The 16,189-nt window shown below is 38.9% G+C and overlaps 1 protein-coding gene across 4 annotated transcripts in view; it reads right to left on the minus strand.

The window, feature by feature from the left end:
* The window catches only part of VPS45 (vacuolar protein sorting 45 homolog), a 67,478-nt gene that overhangs the window by 23,342 nt on the left and 27,947 nt on the right, over window positions 1-16,189 (minus strand). For all 4 annotated transcript variants that reach the window (XM_058715943.1, XM_058715944.1, XM_058715947.1 and 1 more), the window contains exon 14: window positions 3,049-3,180. In XM_058715943.1, coding sequence (XP_058571926.1) covers window positions 3,049-3,180 — 132 coding nt within the window. The remainder of the gene's footprint in view (window positions 1-3,048; window positions 3,181-16,189) is intronic.

Here is a 16,189-nt window from a genome sequence, read left to right on the forward strand (position 1 = left end):
CTTTGTCATATTTCATTGAGCTGTCTGCTTATCATTCATACACTTCTCTGTATGTAATGAAGTATGCAAGTATATATTTCTATAAATTATAAAAGGAAACTACCTCACAATTTACTACAAAATAAAATTTTGATGGATTATAAAGCTATAACTTTAAATGCAAGTCCTAAAAACGGAAAAAATAGAGGTTAGCATTTACATAATTTTGGCTGGGAAAGAACTAAGAATAGCACCAAAGGCAGAAATCACTGGTAGTTTTCACTACATAAAAGTAAAAATAAAATATAATAAAAACTTTTTTTTTTTTTTTTTTTTTTTTTTTAATTTTTTTTTCCACTTTTTTATTTATTTTTGGGACAGAGAGAGACATAGCATGAACGGGGAAGGGTCAGAGAGAGAGGGAGACACAGAATCGGAAACGGGCTCCAGGCTCTGGGCCATCAGCCCAGCCCAGAGCCTGACGCGGGGCTCGAACTCACGGACCGCGAGATCGTGACCTGGCTGAAGTCGGACGCTTAACCGACTGCGCCACCCAGGCGCCCCAAAACTTTTTTTTTTAATATATGAATTTTATTGTCAAATTGGTTTCCATACAACACCCAGTGCTCATCCCAAAAGGTGCCCTCCTCAATACCTATCACCCACCCTCCCCTCCCTCCTACCCCCCATCAACCCTCAGTTTGTTCTCAGTTTTTAACAGTCTCTTATGCTTTGGTTCTCTCCCACTCTAACCTCTTTTTAATAAAAACTTTTATACAAAATACTGTGAATACTATAAAACGGATCATCAAACAAGAAAAAAGATTTGCTAAAATATGTAACAAATGGTCAATATCCTTAATTATATAGATATAATTAATAAAAATCATTGGCAAAAAATAACCAAATTGTAAAATGGGCAGAGAATATGAACTGGGCAAGTAAATAAACCTAAAAAAAAAAAAAAAAAAAAAAAAAAAAGGAGTGCCTGGGTGGCTCAGTCAGTTAAGCATCTGACTCTTGGTTTTAGCTTAGGTCATGATCACACAGTTCATGAGTTTGAGCCCCCCACGTTGGACTCCGCACTGATAGCGAGAAGCCAGTTTGGGATTCTCTCTCTCCTACTCTCTCTGCCTCCCCCCACCCCCCACACCTGTGTGTGCACACTTGTATGTGCTCTCTCTCTCTCTCTCTCAATAAATAAATAAACTTAAAAAAAAAAACCAAACAATATGAACTAGCAATTCAAAAAGAGCTATATAAATGGCCAGTAAGCTCTGGAAAACTGACAAAGCAGTTAAGTAATTTGCCTAAACAGTAAGAGGGAAAGTCAGGATTCAAACTCCGGTAATCTTATCTTTCAATTAATATTTGTTTAATGAATGAATGATTATATACTTAACACTAAAAGATGTATACATCATAGACTACAAAATTCAGGTCATAAAACAGAATGTATAAGATATCCCTTTCTGCTGATACACTCACATAAATCAGGCTCAGAAAAAAAAAGGTCTCACCAGGGTGGCTCAGTTGGTTAAGCATCCGACTCTTGGTTTCAGCTCAGGTTATGATCTCGTGAGTTTAAGCCCTGCATTGGGATTCTTTCCCTCTGCCTGCCCTTCCCCCACTCATGCTTTCTCTCTCTCTCTCTCTCTCTCTCTCTCTCTCTTAGAATAAATAAGTAAACTTGATTCAGAAAAAAAATGTGCTGGTAAGATCCAAGTGTAACAATGGTTAGATTATAGAAGCTTTTTTTTCTCTTTATATTTTCTGAATGAAAAGAATTTCAGAACAAATACATATTACTTCCATGATAAAGGGGAAAAGTTATGTTAAAAGGCCAAACAGCAATACAAACACAAAAGGACACAAACACCTCTAAATGACTCCTGATGTATCCATGTGTTCCTGGCTCAGCATGGATAGATCTCTCAGTGCCCCATCGTTAAATTCAACTATCACACCACGGTTCTCCATCTCCTCCTATCTTTCCTACTCTTAGTTTTTTGTTTTTTAAAGTTTATTTATTTAAGAGAGAGAGTGAGAGAGCGTGCACGAGGGGAGGAGGGGCAGAGAGACAGTAGAGAGAATCCCAAGTAGGCTGTGCCCTGTTAGCATGAGCCCAAGGTAGGGCTTGATTTCAAAACCTGTGAGATCATGACCTGAGCCAAAATCAAAAGTCAATGCTTACTTGACTGAGCCACCCAGGTGCCTCTCCTACCCTTAGTTTCCAAATTAATCTTCCTAAAATACTGTGACTCTCTTGTAATTTCTATTGCTTAAATACTTTCAATGATTCTTCATTTTCATTCTCAGCCTGGAATTCAAGGCCTTTCACAATTATAGCATTCAGTCAACGTTTTCACTTATTGTGCACATTCCAGCTGGTTGACTATTTGCTCTTTTCCTATGCATGTTGCCTACAGCTTCTGTAACTTGTTCATGTGGTTAACTCTGCCTAGAATGTATTCTTCCTCTTCGTGTCTGTTTTCCACCCATGGCTCAGCTTATGCACTATCTTCTCCATGAAATATTTGCTAATTTTTCTTAGTCACACTGAGAAGCCATGGCTCTTTAGTCTGTCTCTCCAGGCACTTACTTTGTTATTTTTTTCATGTTCTATCTTTCCTAACAGACAATGACTTCCTTGAAGTAGGATCTGTATCTTATTTATCTTTGTATTCTTCTTACTACTTATTGAATAAATGTAATTAATAAACAAAATAGAAAAACTCATGGAATTCAATATGATTATGCTTTAGTATTTTCAAAGTGCCAGTCTGTGGCTATTAGATTTCTCCTTTTTTGAACATAAGAAATATAAAGTGTTAACAGTACAGGCTAGTCCTTATACTCTAGGTCTCTTGAACTAATTAAGTGATTTATGAACCTAATGGGAGTATAGATCCTTCATTTCACACAAAGTCTAAATTGCTCTATGAACTGGTGCATTTTGGTCTAGAGCAGTTTACTCAACATTGACCTTACCTTTCCTACATAAAAGGAATTTAAGCTTTATTCTCTAGGAAGGGGAACAGAGTTGTAGGATGGAATGTTCTCCCTTACCTTTTTGTGTTATGCACTGTGGTTCCTCCCAGGACAATCCTCACTCCAGGAGTGGTACGGTTCAGGTTATAAACTGTTAGAGCCTCTTCATAGGTGGCTCCTCCAATTATAAACACGACGATATCCTGAGGTCTGCAATAATGAAGAAAAATCAGTATCATAGGATAAGAGGGGAAAAAGGCAAAGATTTGTTGTTACTATGATATGCACAGTTTTAATTTCTAAATCTTTCATTTTTGGTGGAAGAAGCAGAATTAAAGCAGAATAGAATAAAAGGCTTTAAAAAAGTTTTAATTATCTGAAATTGGCAGGAAACAGAGCAGGAAATGCTGAATAGTGATTTGCTTTCTGTTTATGAGCGGATGTCTTATAATTTCTGTGCTGTGGATTTCAGAATAGCACAATAGTGTTTGCTAGAACCAAATGTAGAAATATTCTTTTATATTCAAGAGGCTTCAGAGTACTTCACTGTGACATGATATCAATATAGCAGTAATTTATGCTTGTACTACACAACTCCTTTCGTATATAAGCCCTTTATCAAATACTTAGTACAGTGTCATTACAATGGCCTCTGTCCAAGGACCTTAAAGTATTTTGGAAAGTACCGGTATATTAGGATGTTCCCATAAGATGGAAACTAGAAACATTTAGTATTTTGAGTGTAAAAAGAGATTGGGACACATAAATAATGACACTTCTAGGAAATCTACCTCTTTGTAAAATCTTTGTTCTTGAATCCTTTGAAAAGCCAAGAAAAAAAAAAAAAACCCTGAAAACAAACAAATGAAAAACTCTTGCGTCTGGTTTTGATACTGGAGATACTGACACATCAACTCAGTCACTTGCCTCACTTACCCACTGTGTGGGTAGCACAGTGTAGTTTTATGTGTTCCAACCTTTATCAGAATGGCTTATAACAAAGTTAAGTGGACCTCGGTGGGGAGGGGGGAAAAAAGTAAGGACCTCCTATTGGTCCCTTCTGTAGATACTCACAAGAAGGAGACCATATCATTCCAAAACTGTTAAAAGTTTGCCTTGTTTTTTCTCATGCCATCAAAAGAAGATACAATTACTTAATTTTAGTAGGCAAGTAATTTTATTAAATGACTTAACTGCACATTATTTAAAACTACATCAAGCAGAAGCATCCATTTGGAGGTTATAGCACAAAATTAAACAGAAACATCTTTAATCATATGTGCTTATGTATAAATCATGAAAAAGAAAACCTACATTTCCTTTCTGTTCATCTCTTTCTAAAACACCATGAAGGAATTAGCTGAGAGAGTATTTATTCTTATGGCACTTCATGGAAACAGAATCAGATATTATGACCATAATTAAAAATGTTCTGAGAATCTGAATTGCAGAGACACCCACTAAGAGGCTCCAGATGATGAAAAGGTAGTTGTTTTGCAACTAATTAGGTAGAGAGTCAATCATGACATTTCTGTGTGAACTCGGAACTTAAAATCATGCCTTTAAATACTAAATTTACTTTTTAAGACAAAATAAACTTCATTTAAGTCTACTTACCTGAAACGATGTACTTAGCACTACAACGCTTTAGGAGTTACTTGCTATTATATATTCTATAATCGTTTTTGTTATTTTAAAATATGCTATTTTAACCTAGATAAATGTTTGCATATGGTATAAAACACAAAAAGGAATACTATAAAAAAAGTGAGTTTCCTCCCTGCCACAGTGCTCTCACACTTCAATTTGTGTAGAGGCAAACACTACTACTTGAATCTTCTGTGTTCTTTCATAGATATTATCTATGGTATATATGCAAATATACACACATATACATATTCACATACATATATACACACACTACATATATATGTATATATATTTATAGCACACACACATAAATAAAAGCATTTTATGTGCACTGTTCTGCTCCTTGCCCTTATCTTGGATCTAGTGTGCATTTTATTTTGTTATTATTTTTTAAAGCTTATTCATTTATTTGGAGAGAGAGCGAGCACAAGCAGGGGAGGGGCAGAGAGGGAGAAGAGAGAGAATCCCAAGCAGGCTCCGTGCTGTCAGTGCAGAGCCCAACGTGGGGCTCGGTCCCACAAGCCATGAGATCATGACCCGAGCCCAAATCAAGGAGTCAGATGCTTTGTCAATTGAGCCACCCAGGCGCCCTTTAGTGTGCATTTTAAACTTTGGTAGATGTCACCAAGCTGCTCCACAGATGTCATTCTGCCAGCAACTCAGCAAAGTGTCTATTTCTCCACAACCTTTCAAGCACCATGTATTATCAAGGCTTTTGATCCTTTTTTTTTTTTTAATTTTATTTTAGAGAGTGTGTGTGAGCAGGGGAAAGGGTCAGAGGGAGAGAGAAAGAAAAAGAAAGAGAATCTCAAGCAGGCTCCACGCTTAGTGCAAAGCCTGACATGGAGCTTGATTCCACGACCTGGGATCGACCTGAGCTGAAATCAAGAGTTGGACACTTAACCGACTGAGCCACCCAGGCTGCCCAGTCCTTCTGAGTTGACTAAGTTGATCACTTGTTCCTCCTAAATACACTTTCTTCACTTGGTTTCCAGGGCATCACATTCTTGGTTTTCTTCTTACTTCATTAGTTGCTATTTTTCAGTGTTCCTCGATGGCTTCACCTCATCTCCTTGACCTCTTAATGGTGGAATGCCAGAGCCCAGTCACTAGTCCTCCTTTCTTCTTCATCTACACTTACTCTCCAGATCTACTTTGCCCAGTGTAGTTACCACTAGCCACATATGGCTATTTAAATTAATTAAAATAAAATAAGGGTGCCTGGGTGGATCTGTGGGTTAAGTGTCTGACTCTTTGATTTTGGCTCAGGTCACGATCTCATGGTTTGTGAGATCGAGCTCCATATTGGGCTCTGCACTGACAGCAAGGAACTTGCTTGGCATTCTCTCTCTCCCTCTGTGCCCCTCCCCCACTCACAGGTGCTCTCTCAAAATAAATAAACATTTAAAAATTAATTAAAATAAAATAAAATAAAATAAAATAAAATAGTCAGGGAGCACCTGGGTGGCTCAGCTGATTAAGCATCTGACTCTTGGTTTCGGCTCAGATCATGATCTCACAACTGTGAAATCAAGCCCTGTGTGGGGCTCTGCGCTGAGCATGGAGCCTTCTTAAGATTCTCTTCTTCCCTCTCCCTCTACTCCTCCCCTGCTTGTTCTCTCTAAAAAAATAATCGGGGGCACCTGAGAGGCTCAGTTGGCTAAACGTCCAACTTCAGTTCAGGTTGTGATCTCACAGTGTGTGAGTTCGAACCCTGCATTGGGATCTGTGCTGACAGCTCAGAGCCTGGAGCCTGCTTTGGATTCTGTGTTTCCCTCTCTCTCTGCCCCTCCTCTGCTCGTGCTCGGTCTCTCTCTCTCTCTCTCTCAAAAATAAATAAAAATATTAAAAAATCAATCAATCAATCAATTAATATTTAGTTCTTCAACAGAACTAGTCACATTTCAAGTACTCAACAGTCACATGTGGCTAATGACTACCTTACAGGACAGCACAGAGCACATTTCCATCACTGTAGAAAGTTCTATTGAGCCTACTGATTATCCCTAGATGATCACACCTAAGTTGTATGGTTTCTAAATACATCTCTCTGCTGATGACTCCCAAATCTCTGTCTCCAGCCCAGACAGACCTCTTTCCTAAATGCCAGCCTTAAATATATATTTACTTGACACTTCTACTTGGATGTTTAATAAATTTCTCAACTCAAATGTTCAAATTCCTAACCTCCCCCAAGCTTGTTTCACCTATAGCTTTCCCCATCTTAGTTGACAGCCAGTCTATTCTTTCAGTTGCTTAGGACAAAAACTGGATTCATCCTAACTCCCCTGTTATGGCTGGAATGAAGCAGATAAATTAGAGACATAGTGAAAGAGAGGGAGAAGTAAGCATGGGCCAGACCATGGAAGGCCTTGAGTCTTCTAGACCATGGGGGAGTCACCGAAGGGTTTTAACAGGTACCTTGATCAAATGTGCTTTTTTGAAGGACAATTTTGGCAGTTGTGTGAGAATGGACTGGGGGATGCAGGTAGGAAAAACTGGGAAACAAAAGGCTATTGTAAGACTTCTAGAAAGACATGGTGAAAAATGGAACTAAAGAAATACCAGGAGTGTAGAGAGGGACTGGATATAGAAGACACAAAAAATGAGGACTCTTCAGAATTTGGTCAATGATTAAATGTGGAGGATGAGGATAAAGGGAGAGGACATGATACGTTTAAGTTTTCTGGTTTCGGTGACTAGGTATAGTGGTTTAGGTTTGAGAAAGCAAGCAAGACTGATTTACTGAAAATAAGACAAAAACATGTATTGGAGATACCTGTGGAGCATCCCAACAGAGACGTCCACTAAACATCTATCTGGACATTTAGGCCTAGTGATTTCCCTGAATACAGGTGGCAGCTGAAACCATGGGAATAGAGGAGTTCTTTTTTTTTTTTTTTTTTTTTTAACTTTTGAAGAAAGTTTATTTATTTTGAGAGAGAGGGAGAGAAAGAGACAGAGGGATAGAGGGTGTGACAGGGGAGGGGCAGAGAGTGAGGGAGAGAGACAATCCCAAGCAAGCCCTGCGCTGTCAGCACAGAGCCAGACATGGGGCTCGATCCCACGAACTGTAAGATCATGACCTGAGCTGTAACAAAGAGCTGGACGCTTAACCGACTGATTCATCCAGGAGCGAGGAGTTCTACCTAAGGAGGTCGTGTAGTATGAGAAGAGAACCCAAAGACAGAGCTTTGGGGAATCTTTAACATCTACAGGCTAAGCAAGATGAATAGCCAGCAAAGGTAACTGAAAAACTATCAGAAAAGTAGGAGGAGAACCAGAAGGGAGTGGCCAATGGACAAGTGACTTTCAAGAAGAACAGAATGGTTAACAGTGTCAAATGCACAGTGGGTAAGTAAGGTGAGGACTGAAAGAGACCGCGGTGCATGCTGCTGTGATGTGCATTTGTAAGAAAAGTCTTAGTATATTATTTTGGAGTAAGAACCCAGGCTGCATGGATTGAAGAAGTGAAGACAGTGATTTCATTCAAGAAGCCTGGCGGTGAAAGGAAGGAGACAGAGAAGAATGTAGGCTCAAGGGCTTTAGAATTATTGCTTGTTTAATAGGAGAAACCCGAGTATGTTCATAGTCTGTGGGAAAGTAGTTAGACAAGGAGAGGCTGAAAATATAGGAGGGAGGGAAAGAGAAGGACGGAATCAACATAGGAAGGTCTCAGGAGATGACAGGAGTCTAAGACAAGAGTGTTGACAGAGTGATTAGCTCCAAATAGGAAAAAAGGATGTATTTCCGTTAGAGTGGAGGAAGGACATAAAGGTAGGGATGTGTAAATAAGTTTATAAAAATGGGGGCTAGACACTGAGGGAGTTAATGTCTGACAGATTCAATTTTTTTCTCTAGGAAACACTCCTGGGCTCTGGGGTGGATTAGGTAATTTGTAGAGAATGGAAAACATTCAAAACTGATGTGGAGAATGAGACAAAGAGAGAGAATCAAGGGTACATAAAAGTTTGAGTATCTTTCATGTTTAAAAGACACTTTTTTTTTTTTTAATTTTTTTTTTTTTCAACGTTTTTTTTTTATTTATTTTTGGGACAGAGAGAGACAGAGCATGAACGGAGGAGGGGCAGAGAGAGAGGGAGACACAGAATTGGAAACAGGCTCCAGGCTCCGAGCCATCAGCCCAGAGCCTGACGCGGGGCTCGAACTCACGGACCGCGAGATCGTGACCTGGCTGAAGTCGGACGCTTAACCGACTGCGCCACCCAGGCGCCCCTAAAAGACACTTTTAAAAGTTTGGTTGGCTCAGTCGGCTGAGCATCTGACTTTGGTTCAGGTCATGATCTCTCGGTTCATGAGTTCAAGCCCCCTATCTGGCTCTGCTGACAGATTTGGATTCTGTGTCTCCATCTCGCACTCTACCCCTCCCCTCTCTCTCCCTCAAAAAATGAATAAACTTCAAAAGAATTTTTTTAAAAAGTTTGAGTGCCCTGGAAGGCCCAAGTGAGTTTAGAAATAATGAATTTGTAGTGGCACTAAGCTATAATTTGTGTTATTTCCTCTAGTATCACAAAGAAGTAGATACCAGCCTTTAGGCTAAGTTATTAATCCAGTATTAATCTAGTGCTTTAGGCTGTAGGGAAAGAGGTTCTTTGTAAACTTGCAGGAAAGCATTACCTGAATCACTAAAATTCTCTATACCATCAAGGTTTTTTCCGTCAAGTCCTTGCCTCCAGTTACTGGCCAGCTTTTTCTTGCAGAGAAAGGTCATTTGCTTAATAAATGCTGTATGATTATGATAGTAATATTTTTTCACCAAATATGATTAGCTCTTAGTTATTTGGGGACTGAATATTCAGGCAAAATACAGGTTCTCTTCTTTTTCTCCAACTGACATCGGCTGTTTCAGTTCTGACTAATACTTCTACAGAAGGGGAACATGAACAGCTAAAACTCAAGTTTAGTTCTTGTCAGATCTTTAGGAAAGATTTTTTTCTTTGTTTTATTATTTTGAGAGAGAGAGAGAGAGAGAGCACACACATGTACATACACGGGGGAGGGACAGAGAGAGAGGGAGAGAGACAATCCCAAGCAGGCTCCATGCTGTCAGCGGAGAGCCCGATGAGGGGGTCAATCTCATGAACAGTGAGATCATGACATGAGCCAAAATCAAGAGTTGGACAAATCGATTTCTTAAGGGGATCAAATAAGCTACAGTTGGCTATAATTTTAAATATGGACAGGAATCTCTGTAACCTTTATCATAGCATTACCCTCATGGATATATGCAATTTCTTTTTAACACCAAACTATGAAGGATATAAGTTTTTAATTCTTCCCACTATATTGATTCAAGAAGTACCAATGAGCTGAGATAATAATGGCTTCCGAAATACAGTCATTACTGGTTTAATATTCATTAAAGGAAGTGAAGAATTAGTTCTGTGGAGGAAAAAAAATCCAGTGTTGGAAGAATGTGCCATCAAAGAGACAGAAGACATTCTGTCAATTGTTTGGTCTATGTTGTAACCATCTGAGGTCAGCCTAGGTGGAAAATGGGTAAAAAAGCAGTTACACTGTTCAGAGAAGTAATAAAATTCTCAAAGCTGAAATGAAATTCCATTCTCAAAAAAATGAATATTTTTTTACAGTGACTCTTTACATTGAGGGACAACTCTAGACCTGTTATGCAGTTTATCTTGAGTAAATACTCATGAATTGCACAGATTATTTCATTAAGAAAAAGGGAAGGAAGTTTCTCCCTTGCAGGGAGAAGAACCAGACAGGAACACTTCTGTTTTGAGCTTCTGATCTGATAAGTCAATTTAAAAAGCAGCTGGGCAGACTAATGAGGATCATCCTGGAAAATATTTGTTGATTTTCTATAGCTTCCCTCTATTTACCTCAAGAGTACATCTGTCTCTAATGGAAAAGAAAGGCGAGAACTGGGAAGGAATAAACTCAAGCAGACTCCGAGTAGAGTCTGAGAATTCCACCCTTTAGCCTGACAATTTCAGGGTGCCAAAGTATTTTCGTGTTACTGGAGAGAGAAGAAATGTCACAGACAGTACCTGTGGGTGTAGGTTATATTAACATAAGGACAAAACTTAGATACAGGGATAGACTCTTACAGTCTGACTTAATTGTGTACTTAACAAAGATGACTATGTCACATTTGGTTATGAAAACATTAATAAATGTTTTCCTGAGCCTCCTACTACTTATTCAAACTGGCTTAAGGAGGAACATCAACGGAAAAAAAAAAATCCCTGACATTTTTCCTTTTCATTCCTTTCCCTGGTGAATTTTAAAAGTAGATGTTCTGATGGGGGCAACAGTAAAATACACGACAAATCATTTTTATATGATGGTTAGAGCTAAGTGGAATACACAGGTTCAATTCTTTGTACACATCTTGCTGTGCTCTGTAATTCACCATAGCAACCAAAAGCATTAATTAATGCAGGCAACAAACATTAGAATAAACAGCAGTCAGTTCTTGCTGTATATAGATATACAAGGATACCTTGAGAACTCAACCAATTTACACCTTATTTTATTAGAAAAATAAACAAAAAATTCTCACATATAGTATTTCTGGAAATCATTACTTCCATACATGAATAAGCTGAGTAGAAAAACTTAAACTTTTAAGAGGCAATATTTTATCTACTTTGTGGACCACTGTGTTTATGGCTAAAATTTAGTTTTTTGAATACACTTACAGATAGTAAAGATCTTATGAGAATTTACTGGAAAAAAGGCCAATGTTAAAGGACTGCTGCCTTTATAGAAACAAAAATAAACTGCTACAACAAGATTCTACTAAATTTGTGTAAACGTGAAAAAGTACTTCCGTTTTGAATTGACTATGGAATGCATGACCAGATAGCTCCATTTTCTCACCAAATGTTTAAGTTGCTTGTTTTTATCAGGGACAAGAAGCAATTCTGGAGTGAGAAAGAAAAATGAGCCTGTTAAATAGGCTATGTGGGAGTCCCATCTGCAGAAGAAAGATCAAAACTCAATTTGTAGATATGGCTATACTGCCAAACAGGTAATAAGTTTAATAGCTAAGGGCTATTAGTTTAATAGCTAAGGGCTATTAGCTTAATAGCTAAGGGCTAAAACATTTCTACAAGCGTTCCTGGTTTTGCAAAAAAAAAGTTGTATTCTTGCCACATCTCCTTTGATACTTTCTAATAACAACAAAACCAAGGAGCTCTATCATGATGAGACTTAACTTACATAAAGATGACTAAAATCAATGACTCTTCTCAATGTGATGATCCAAGACAGTGGCTACAACCGAGAATGAGGCCAAGTGGAGGCAAAATACTGTGGACAGTTGATGGCAAACTGTAAAAATCTCAATTTTCTGGAAACATCAACCAATTTTATCTTTTAGTTTAAACTTTCTAACTGTAAATCTTGTCATTTCAACTGTTTTAAATGCCTACATAAGAAATTTGACAACATCTATTGGACACCTATTTGTAAAGCACTGTGTTAAATATTGTGAAAAACCCAATATGAATAAAACATAGTTTTTACTTCAAGATTATGATACCTAATGCAATATCTAATGGGAAGGATAGGTATGTATACATCTAACTACTGTCTCAACATCCAGAGGTAACCACTATTAACATTTTCTTGTTAATTCTTCAAGAAATATTTACTGTATACATAAGCATATATGTGCTTGCATATATATTACATACATATTATGCATGCCTGTAGCCAAGCAGACTTGTTTATATACACATACGTATATAATCACATTTATGCTTAGATATGTTTTTCTACACAAAAGGGATATTATAGCATCTTGTTTTTCTATCCAATGTATTTTAGAAAGTTTTTGTATTACCCCAAGAAGAGTTACACCATTTTTTTAAAATTATTTTTTTTTAACGTTTATTTATTTTTGAGACAGAGAGAGACAGAGCATGAGTGGGGGAGGGGCAGAGAGAGAGGGAGACACAGAATGGGAAGCAGGCTCCAGGCTCTGAGCCATCAGCCAAGAGCCCGACGCGGGGCTCGAACTCACGGACCGTGAGATCGTGACCTGAGCCGAAGTCAGATGCTTAACCGACTGAGCCACCCAGGTGCCCCAAGAGTTACACCATTTTTTAAGAAGAACACATAGCACTGTACTACAATTTAGGTAACAAGTCCTCTACTGATGGATATTTAGCTTGTTTCTGTTTTTCCTTTTTTAAATGTTTATTATTGTTGAGAGACAGCGAGTGAGTAGGAGAGGGGCAGAGAGAGAGGGGGACAGAAGATCAGAAGCGGGCTCTGTGCTGACAGCAGAGAGCCTGATGCGGGCTCGAACTCACGAACTGCGAGATCAACACCTGAGCTAAATTCCAACACTTAACTGACTTGAGCCATCCAGGCGCCCCTTGTTTTTTTGTTTTTGTTTTTTTTCCTTAAGTTATTACAAATAATGTTTTGGTAACTATCCTTGTTTATAGGTGTTTGTGTACTTGCACAATATATCTACATGGAACTGTTCAGTAGGTCTTTTTTTTTTTTTTTAATTTGTTTTTGAGACAATGCAAGAGACAGAGTGCAATCAGCGGAGGGGCAGACAGAGGGAAACACAGAATCTGAAGCGGGCTCCAGGCTCTGAGCTGTCAGCCCAGAGCCTGACGCGGGGCTCGAACTCACAAACCGTGAGATCATGACCTGAGCCAAGTTGGATGCTTAACCGACTGAGCAACTCAGGCGCCCCTTCAGTAGGTCTTTTTAAGGCCTCTGTAGTCTTCCTTCTGTTAAGCGGGGCCAGAAAGTGACATAGGGATCTTCTGCGCCCTCCTCTGTTGTTGTGTAACCAACTTCCCTGCCTTCTTCAATGTTTCCATTAACCTAGAGGCTCATGATGCAGTTGCAGTGTTTTCTCCTGACCTCTTTTCTTGGTCACTCTCTTATTCCCTAAAGACTTTAGCTCTGATTTATTGTCCTCCTTTTCACTGTTGTTCCTTTCAGGATTTTCAGTGACTTTCACATCAATGTGGATTACTCATCTTCTATCCTGGTCTCCTCATCCAGGATGATCTGTTCTTCCATCCCACATTACCAACATCCATGATTATACACTTGATCTTAACCAAAAGGCCGAGAAGTGATCCAACATCCATGATTATAACACAAACTTTTTCACTACAAGTATGTGCACTGTGAAATCCTGAATCCAAGATCTGTTTCTCCAATAATTACCTCCTTAACTTCTAATTCACTTATACTAATACTTCAACTGTAATAATTCTTTGACGTCATTAAGACCTCCAATCCACTCAACAATACTTTATTCACCATCCAATAACCTCCTTCTGTTTTCAGTTCCCCAAATCCTGGTTGGGCCCAGCTATCACCCTTATCCTCATTTATTTATTTAAACTTTATTTTTAAAATTTACATCCAAATTAGTTAGCATATAGTGCAACAATGATTTCAGGAGTAGATTCCCTAATGCCCCCCACCCATTTAGCCCATTCCCCCTCCCACAACCCCTCCAGTAACCCTCTGTTTGTTCTCCATATTTATGAGTCTCTTCTGTTTTGTCCCCCTCCCTGTTTTTATACTGCTTTTGCTTCCCTTCCCTTATGTTCATCTGTTCTGTGTCTTAAAGTCCTCATATGAGAGAAGTCATATGATATTTGTCTTTCTCTGACTAATTTCGCTTAGCATAATACCCTCTAGTTCCATCCACGTAGTTGCAAATGGCAAGATTTCATTCTTTTTGATTGCCGAGTAATACTCCATTGTGTGTGTGTGTAATACTCCATTGTGTGTGTGTGTGTGTGTGTGTGTGTATCACATCTTCTTTATCCATGCATCCATCGATGGACATTTGGGCTCTTTCCATACTTTGGCTATTGTTGATAGTGCTGCTATAAACATGGGGGTGCATGTGTCCCTTTGAAACAGCATACCTGTATCCCTTGGATAAATACCTATAGTGCAATTGCTGGGTCATAGGGTGGTTCTATTTTTAATTTTTTGAGGAACCTCCATACTGTTTTCTAGAGTGGCTGCACCAGCTTACATTTCTACCAGCAATGCAAAAGAGATCCTCTTTCTCTGCATCCTCACCAACATCTGTTGTTGCCTGAGTTGTTAACGTTAGCCATTCTGACACGTGTGAGGTGGTATGTCATTGTGGTTTTGATTTGTATTTCCCTGATGATGAGTGATGTTGAGCATTTTTTCATGGTCTTCTTTGGAGAAGTGTCTATTCATGTCTTTTTTTTTTTTTTTTCTATTCATGTCTTTTACCCACTTCTTCATTGGATTATTTGGTTTTTGGGTGTTGAGTTTGAGAAGTTCTTTATAGATTTTGGATATTAACCCTTTATACAATATGTCATTTGCAAATATCTTCTCCCATTCTGTAAGTTGCCTTTTAGTTTTGCTGATTGTTCCTTTGCTGTTCAGAAGCTTTTTATTTTGATGAAGTCCCAATAGTTCATTTTTGCTTTTGTTTCCCTTTCCTCTGGAGATGTGTTGAGTAAGAAGTTGCTGCTGCCAAGATCAAAGAGGTTTTTGCCTGTTTTCTCCTCAAGGATTTTGATGGCTTCCTGTCTTACACTTAGGTCTTTCATCCATTTTGAGTTTATTTTTGTGTATGGTGTAAGAAAGTGGCCTAGGTTCATTCTTCTGCATGTCGCTGTCCAGTTTTCCCAGCACCACTTGCTGAAGAGACTGTCTTTATTCCACTGGATATTCCTTCCTGCTTTGTCAAAGACTAGTTGGCCATATGCTTCTGGGTAGCCTTATCATTTAATCTAGTATAGCCAAAAGTTGCTGGAGAAAACCACTGGACTCATGGGCTCTGTTTTATTTTATTAAAAAAAATTTTTTTTAATGCTTATTTATTTTTGGGAGAGACAGAGCATGAGTAGGGCAGGGGGAGGGGCAGAGAGAGAGACACACACAGAATCCAAAGCAGGCTCCAGGCTCTGAGCTGTCAGCACAGAGCCGGACGTGGGGCTCGAACTCACAAACCGTGAGATCATGACCTGAGCCGAAGTTGGATGCTTAACCCACTGAGCCACCCAGGCACCCCTCATGGACTCTCTTTTAAATTAATGACCACAAAACTCTAATGGGCACTCAATTTGGCTTGAAGTCCTACTTACATTTCCCTAGTAAATTTTATTCCTATCCTGCAAGTTGAGTTTCACAGTATTTTCTTTTTACCCAACTTCAGCTGATCACCTGACATCATGTTTTCCTGAGAAAATACAAGCAATCAGATAAGCTGGCCCCATATTCTCACCATCAAAACTGTTAAGAAGAAAAAAAGTACCTCTGCTTCCAAAGGCTCCTCTGCTTATGCTCTGGATTCCCTATAGGCTTCATTTCAGCTCTTCCTCTTTCTCTTCTGTATTTTCTACTTTTCTTTGCTTAGGATAATTCTTTTTTTTTTTTTTAATGTTTATTTATTTTTGACAGAGAGAGAGACGGAGTGCGAGCAGGGAAGGGGCAGAGAGAGAGGGAGACACAAAGAATCCGAAGCAGCTCCAGGCTCTGAGCTGTCAGCACAGAGCCTGACGCGGGGCTCAAACTCACGGACCATGAGATCATGACCTGAACC

The sequence above is a fragment of the Neofelis nebulosa genome, chromosome 2, assembly GCF_028018385.1.
Source record: "Neofelis nebulosa isolate mNeoNeb1 chromosome 2, mNeoNeb1.pri, whole genome shotgun sequence".
Taxonomy (NCBI): Eukaryota; Metazoa; Chordata; class Mammalia; order Carnivora; family Felidae; genus Neofelis; species Neofelis nebulosa.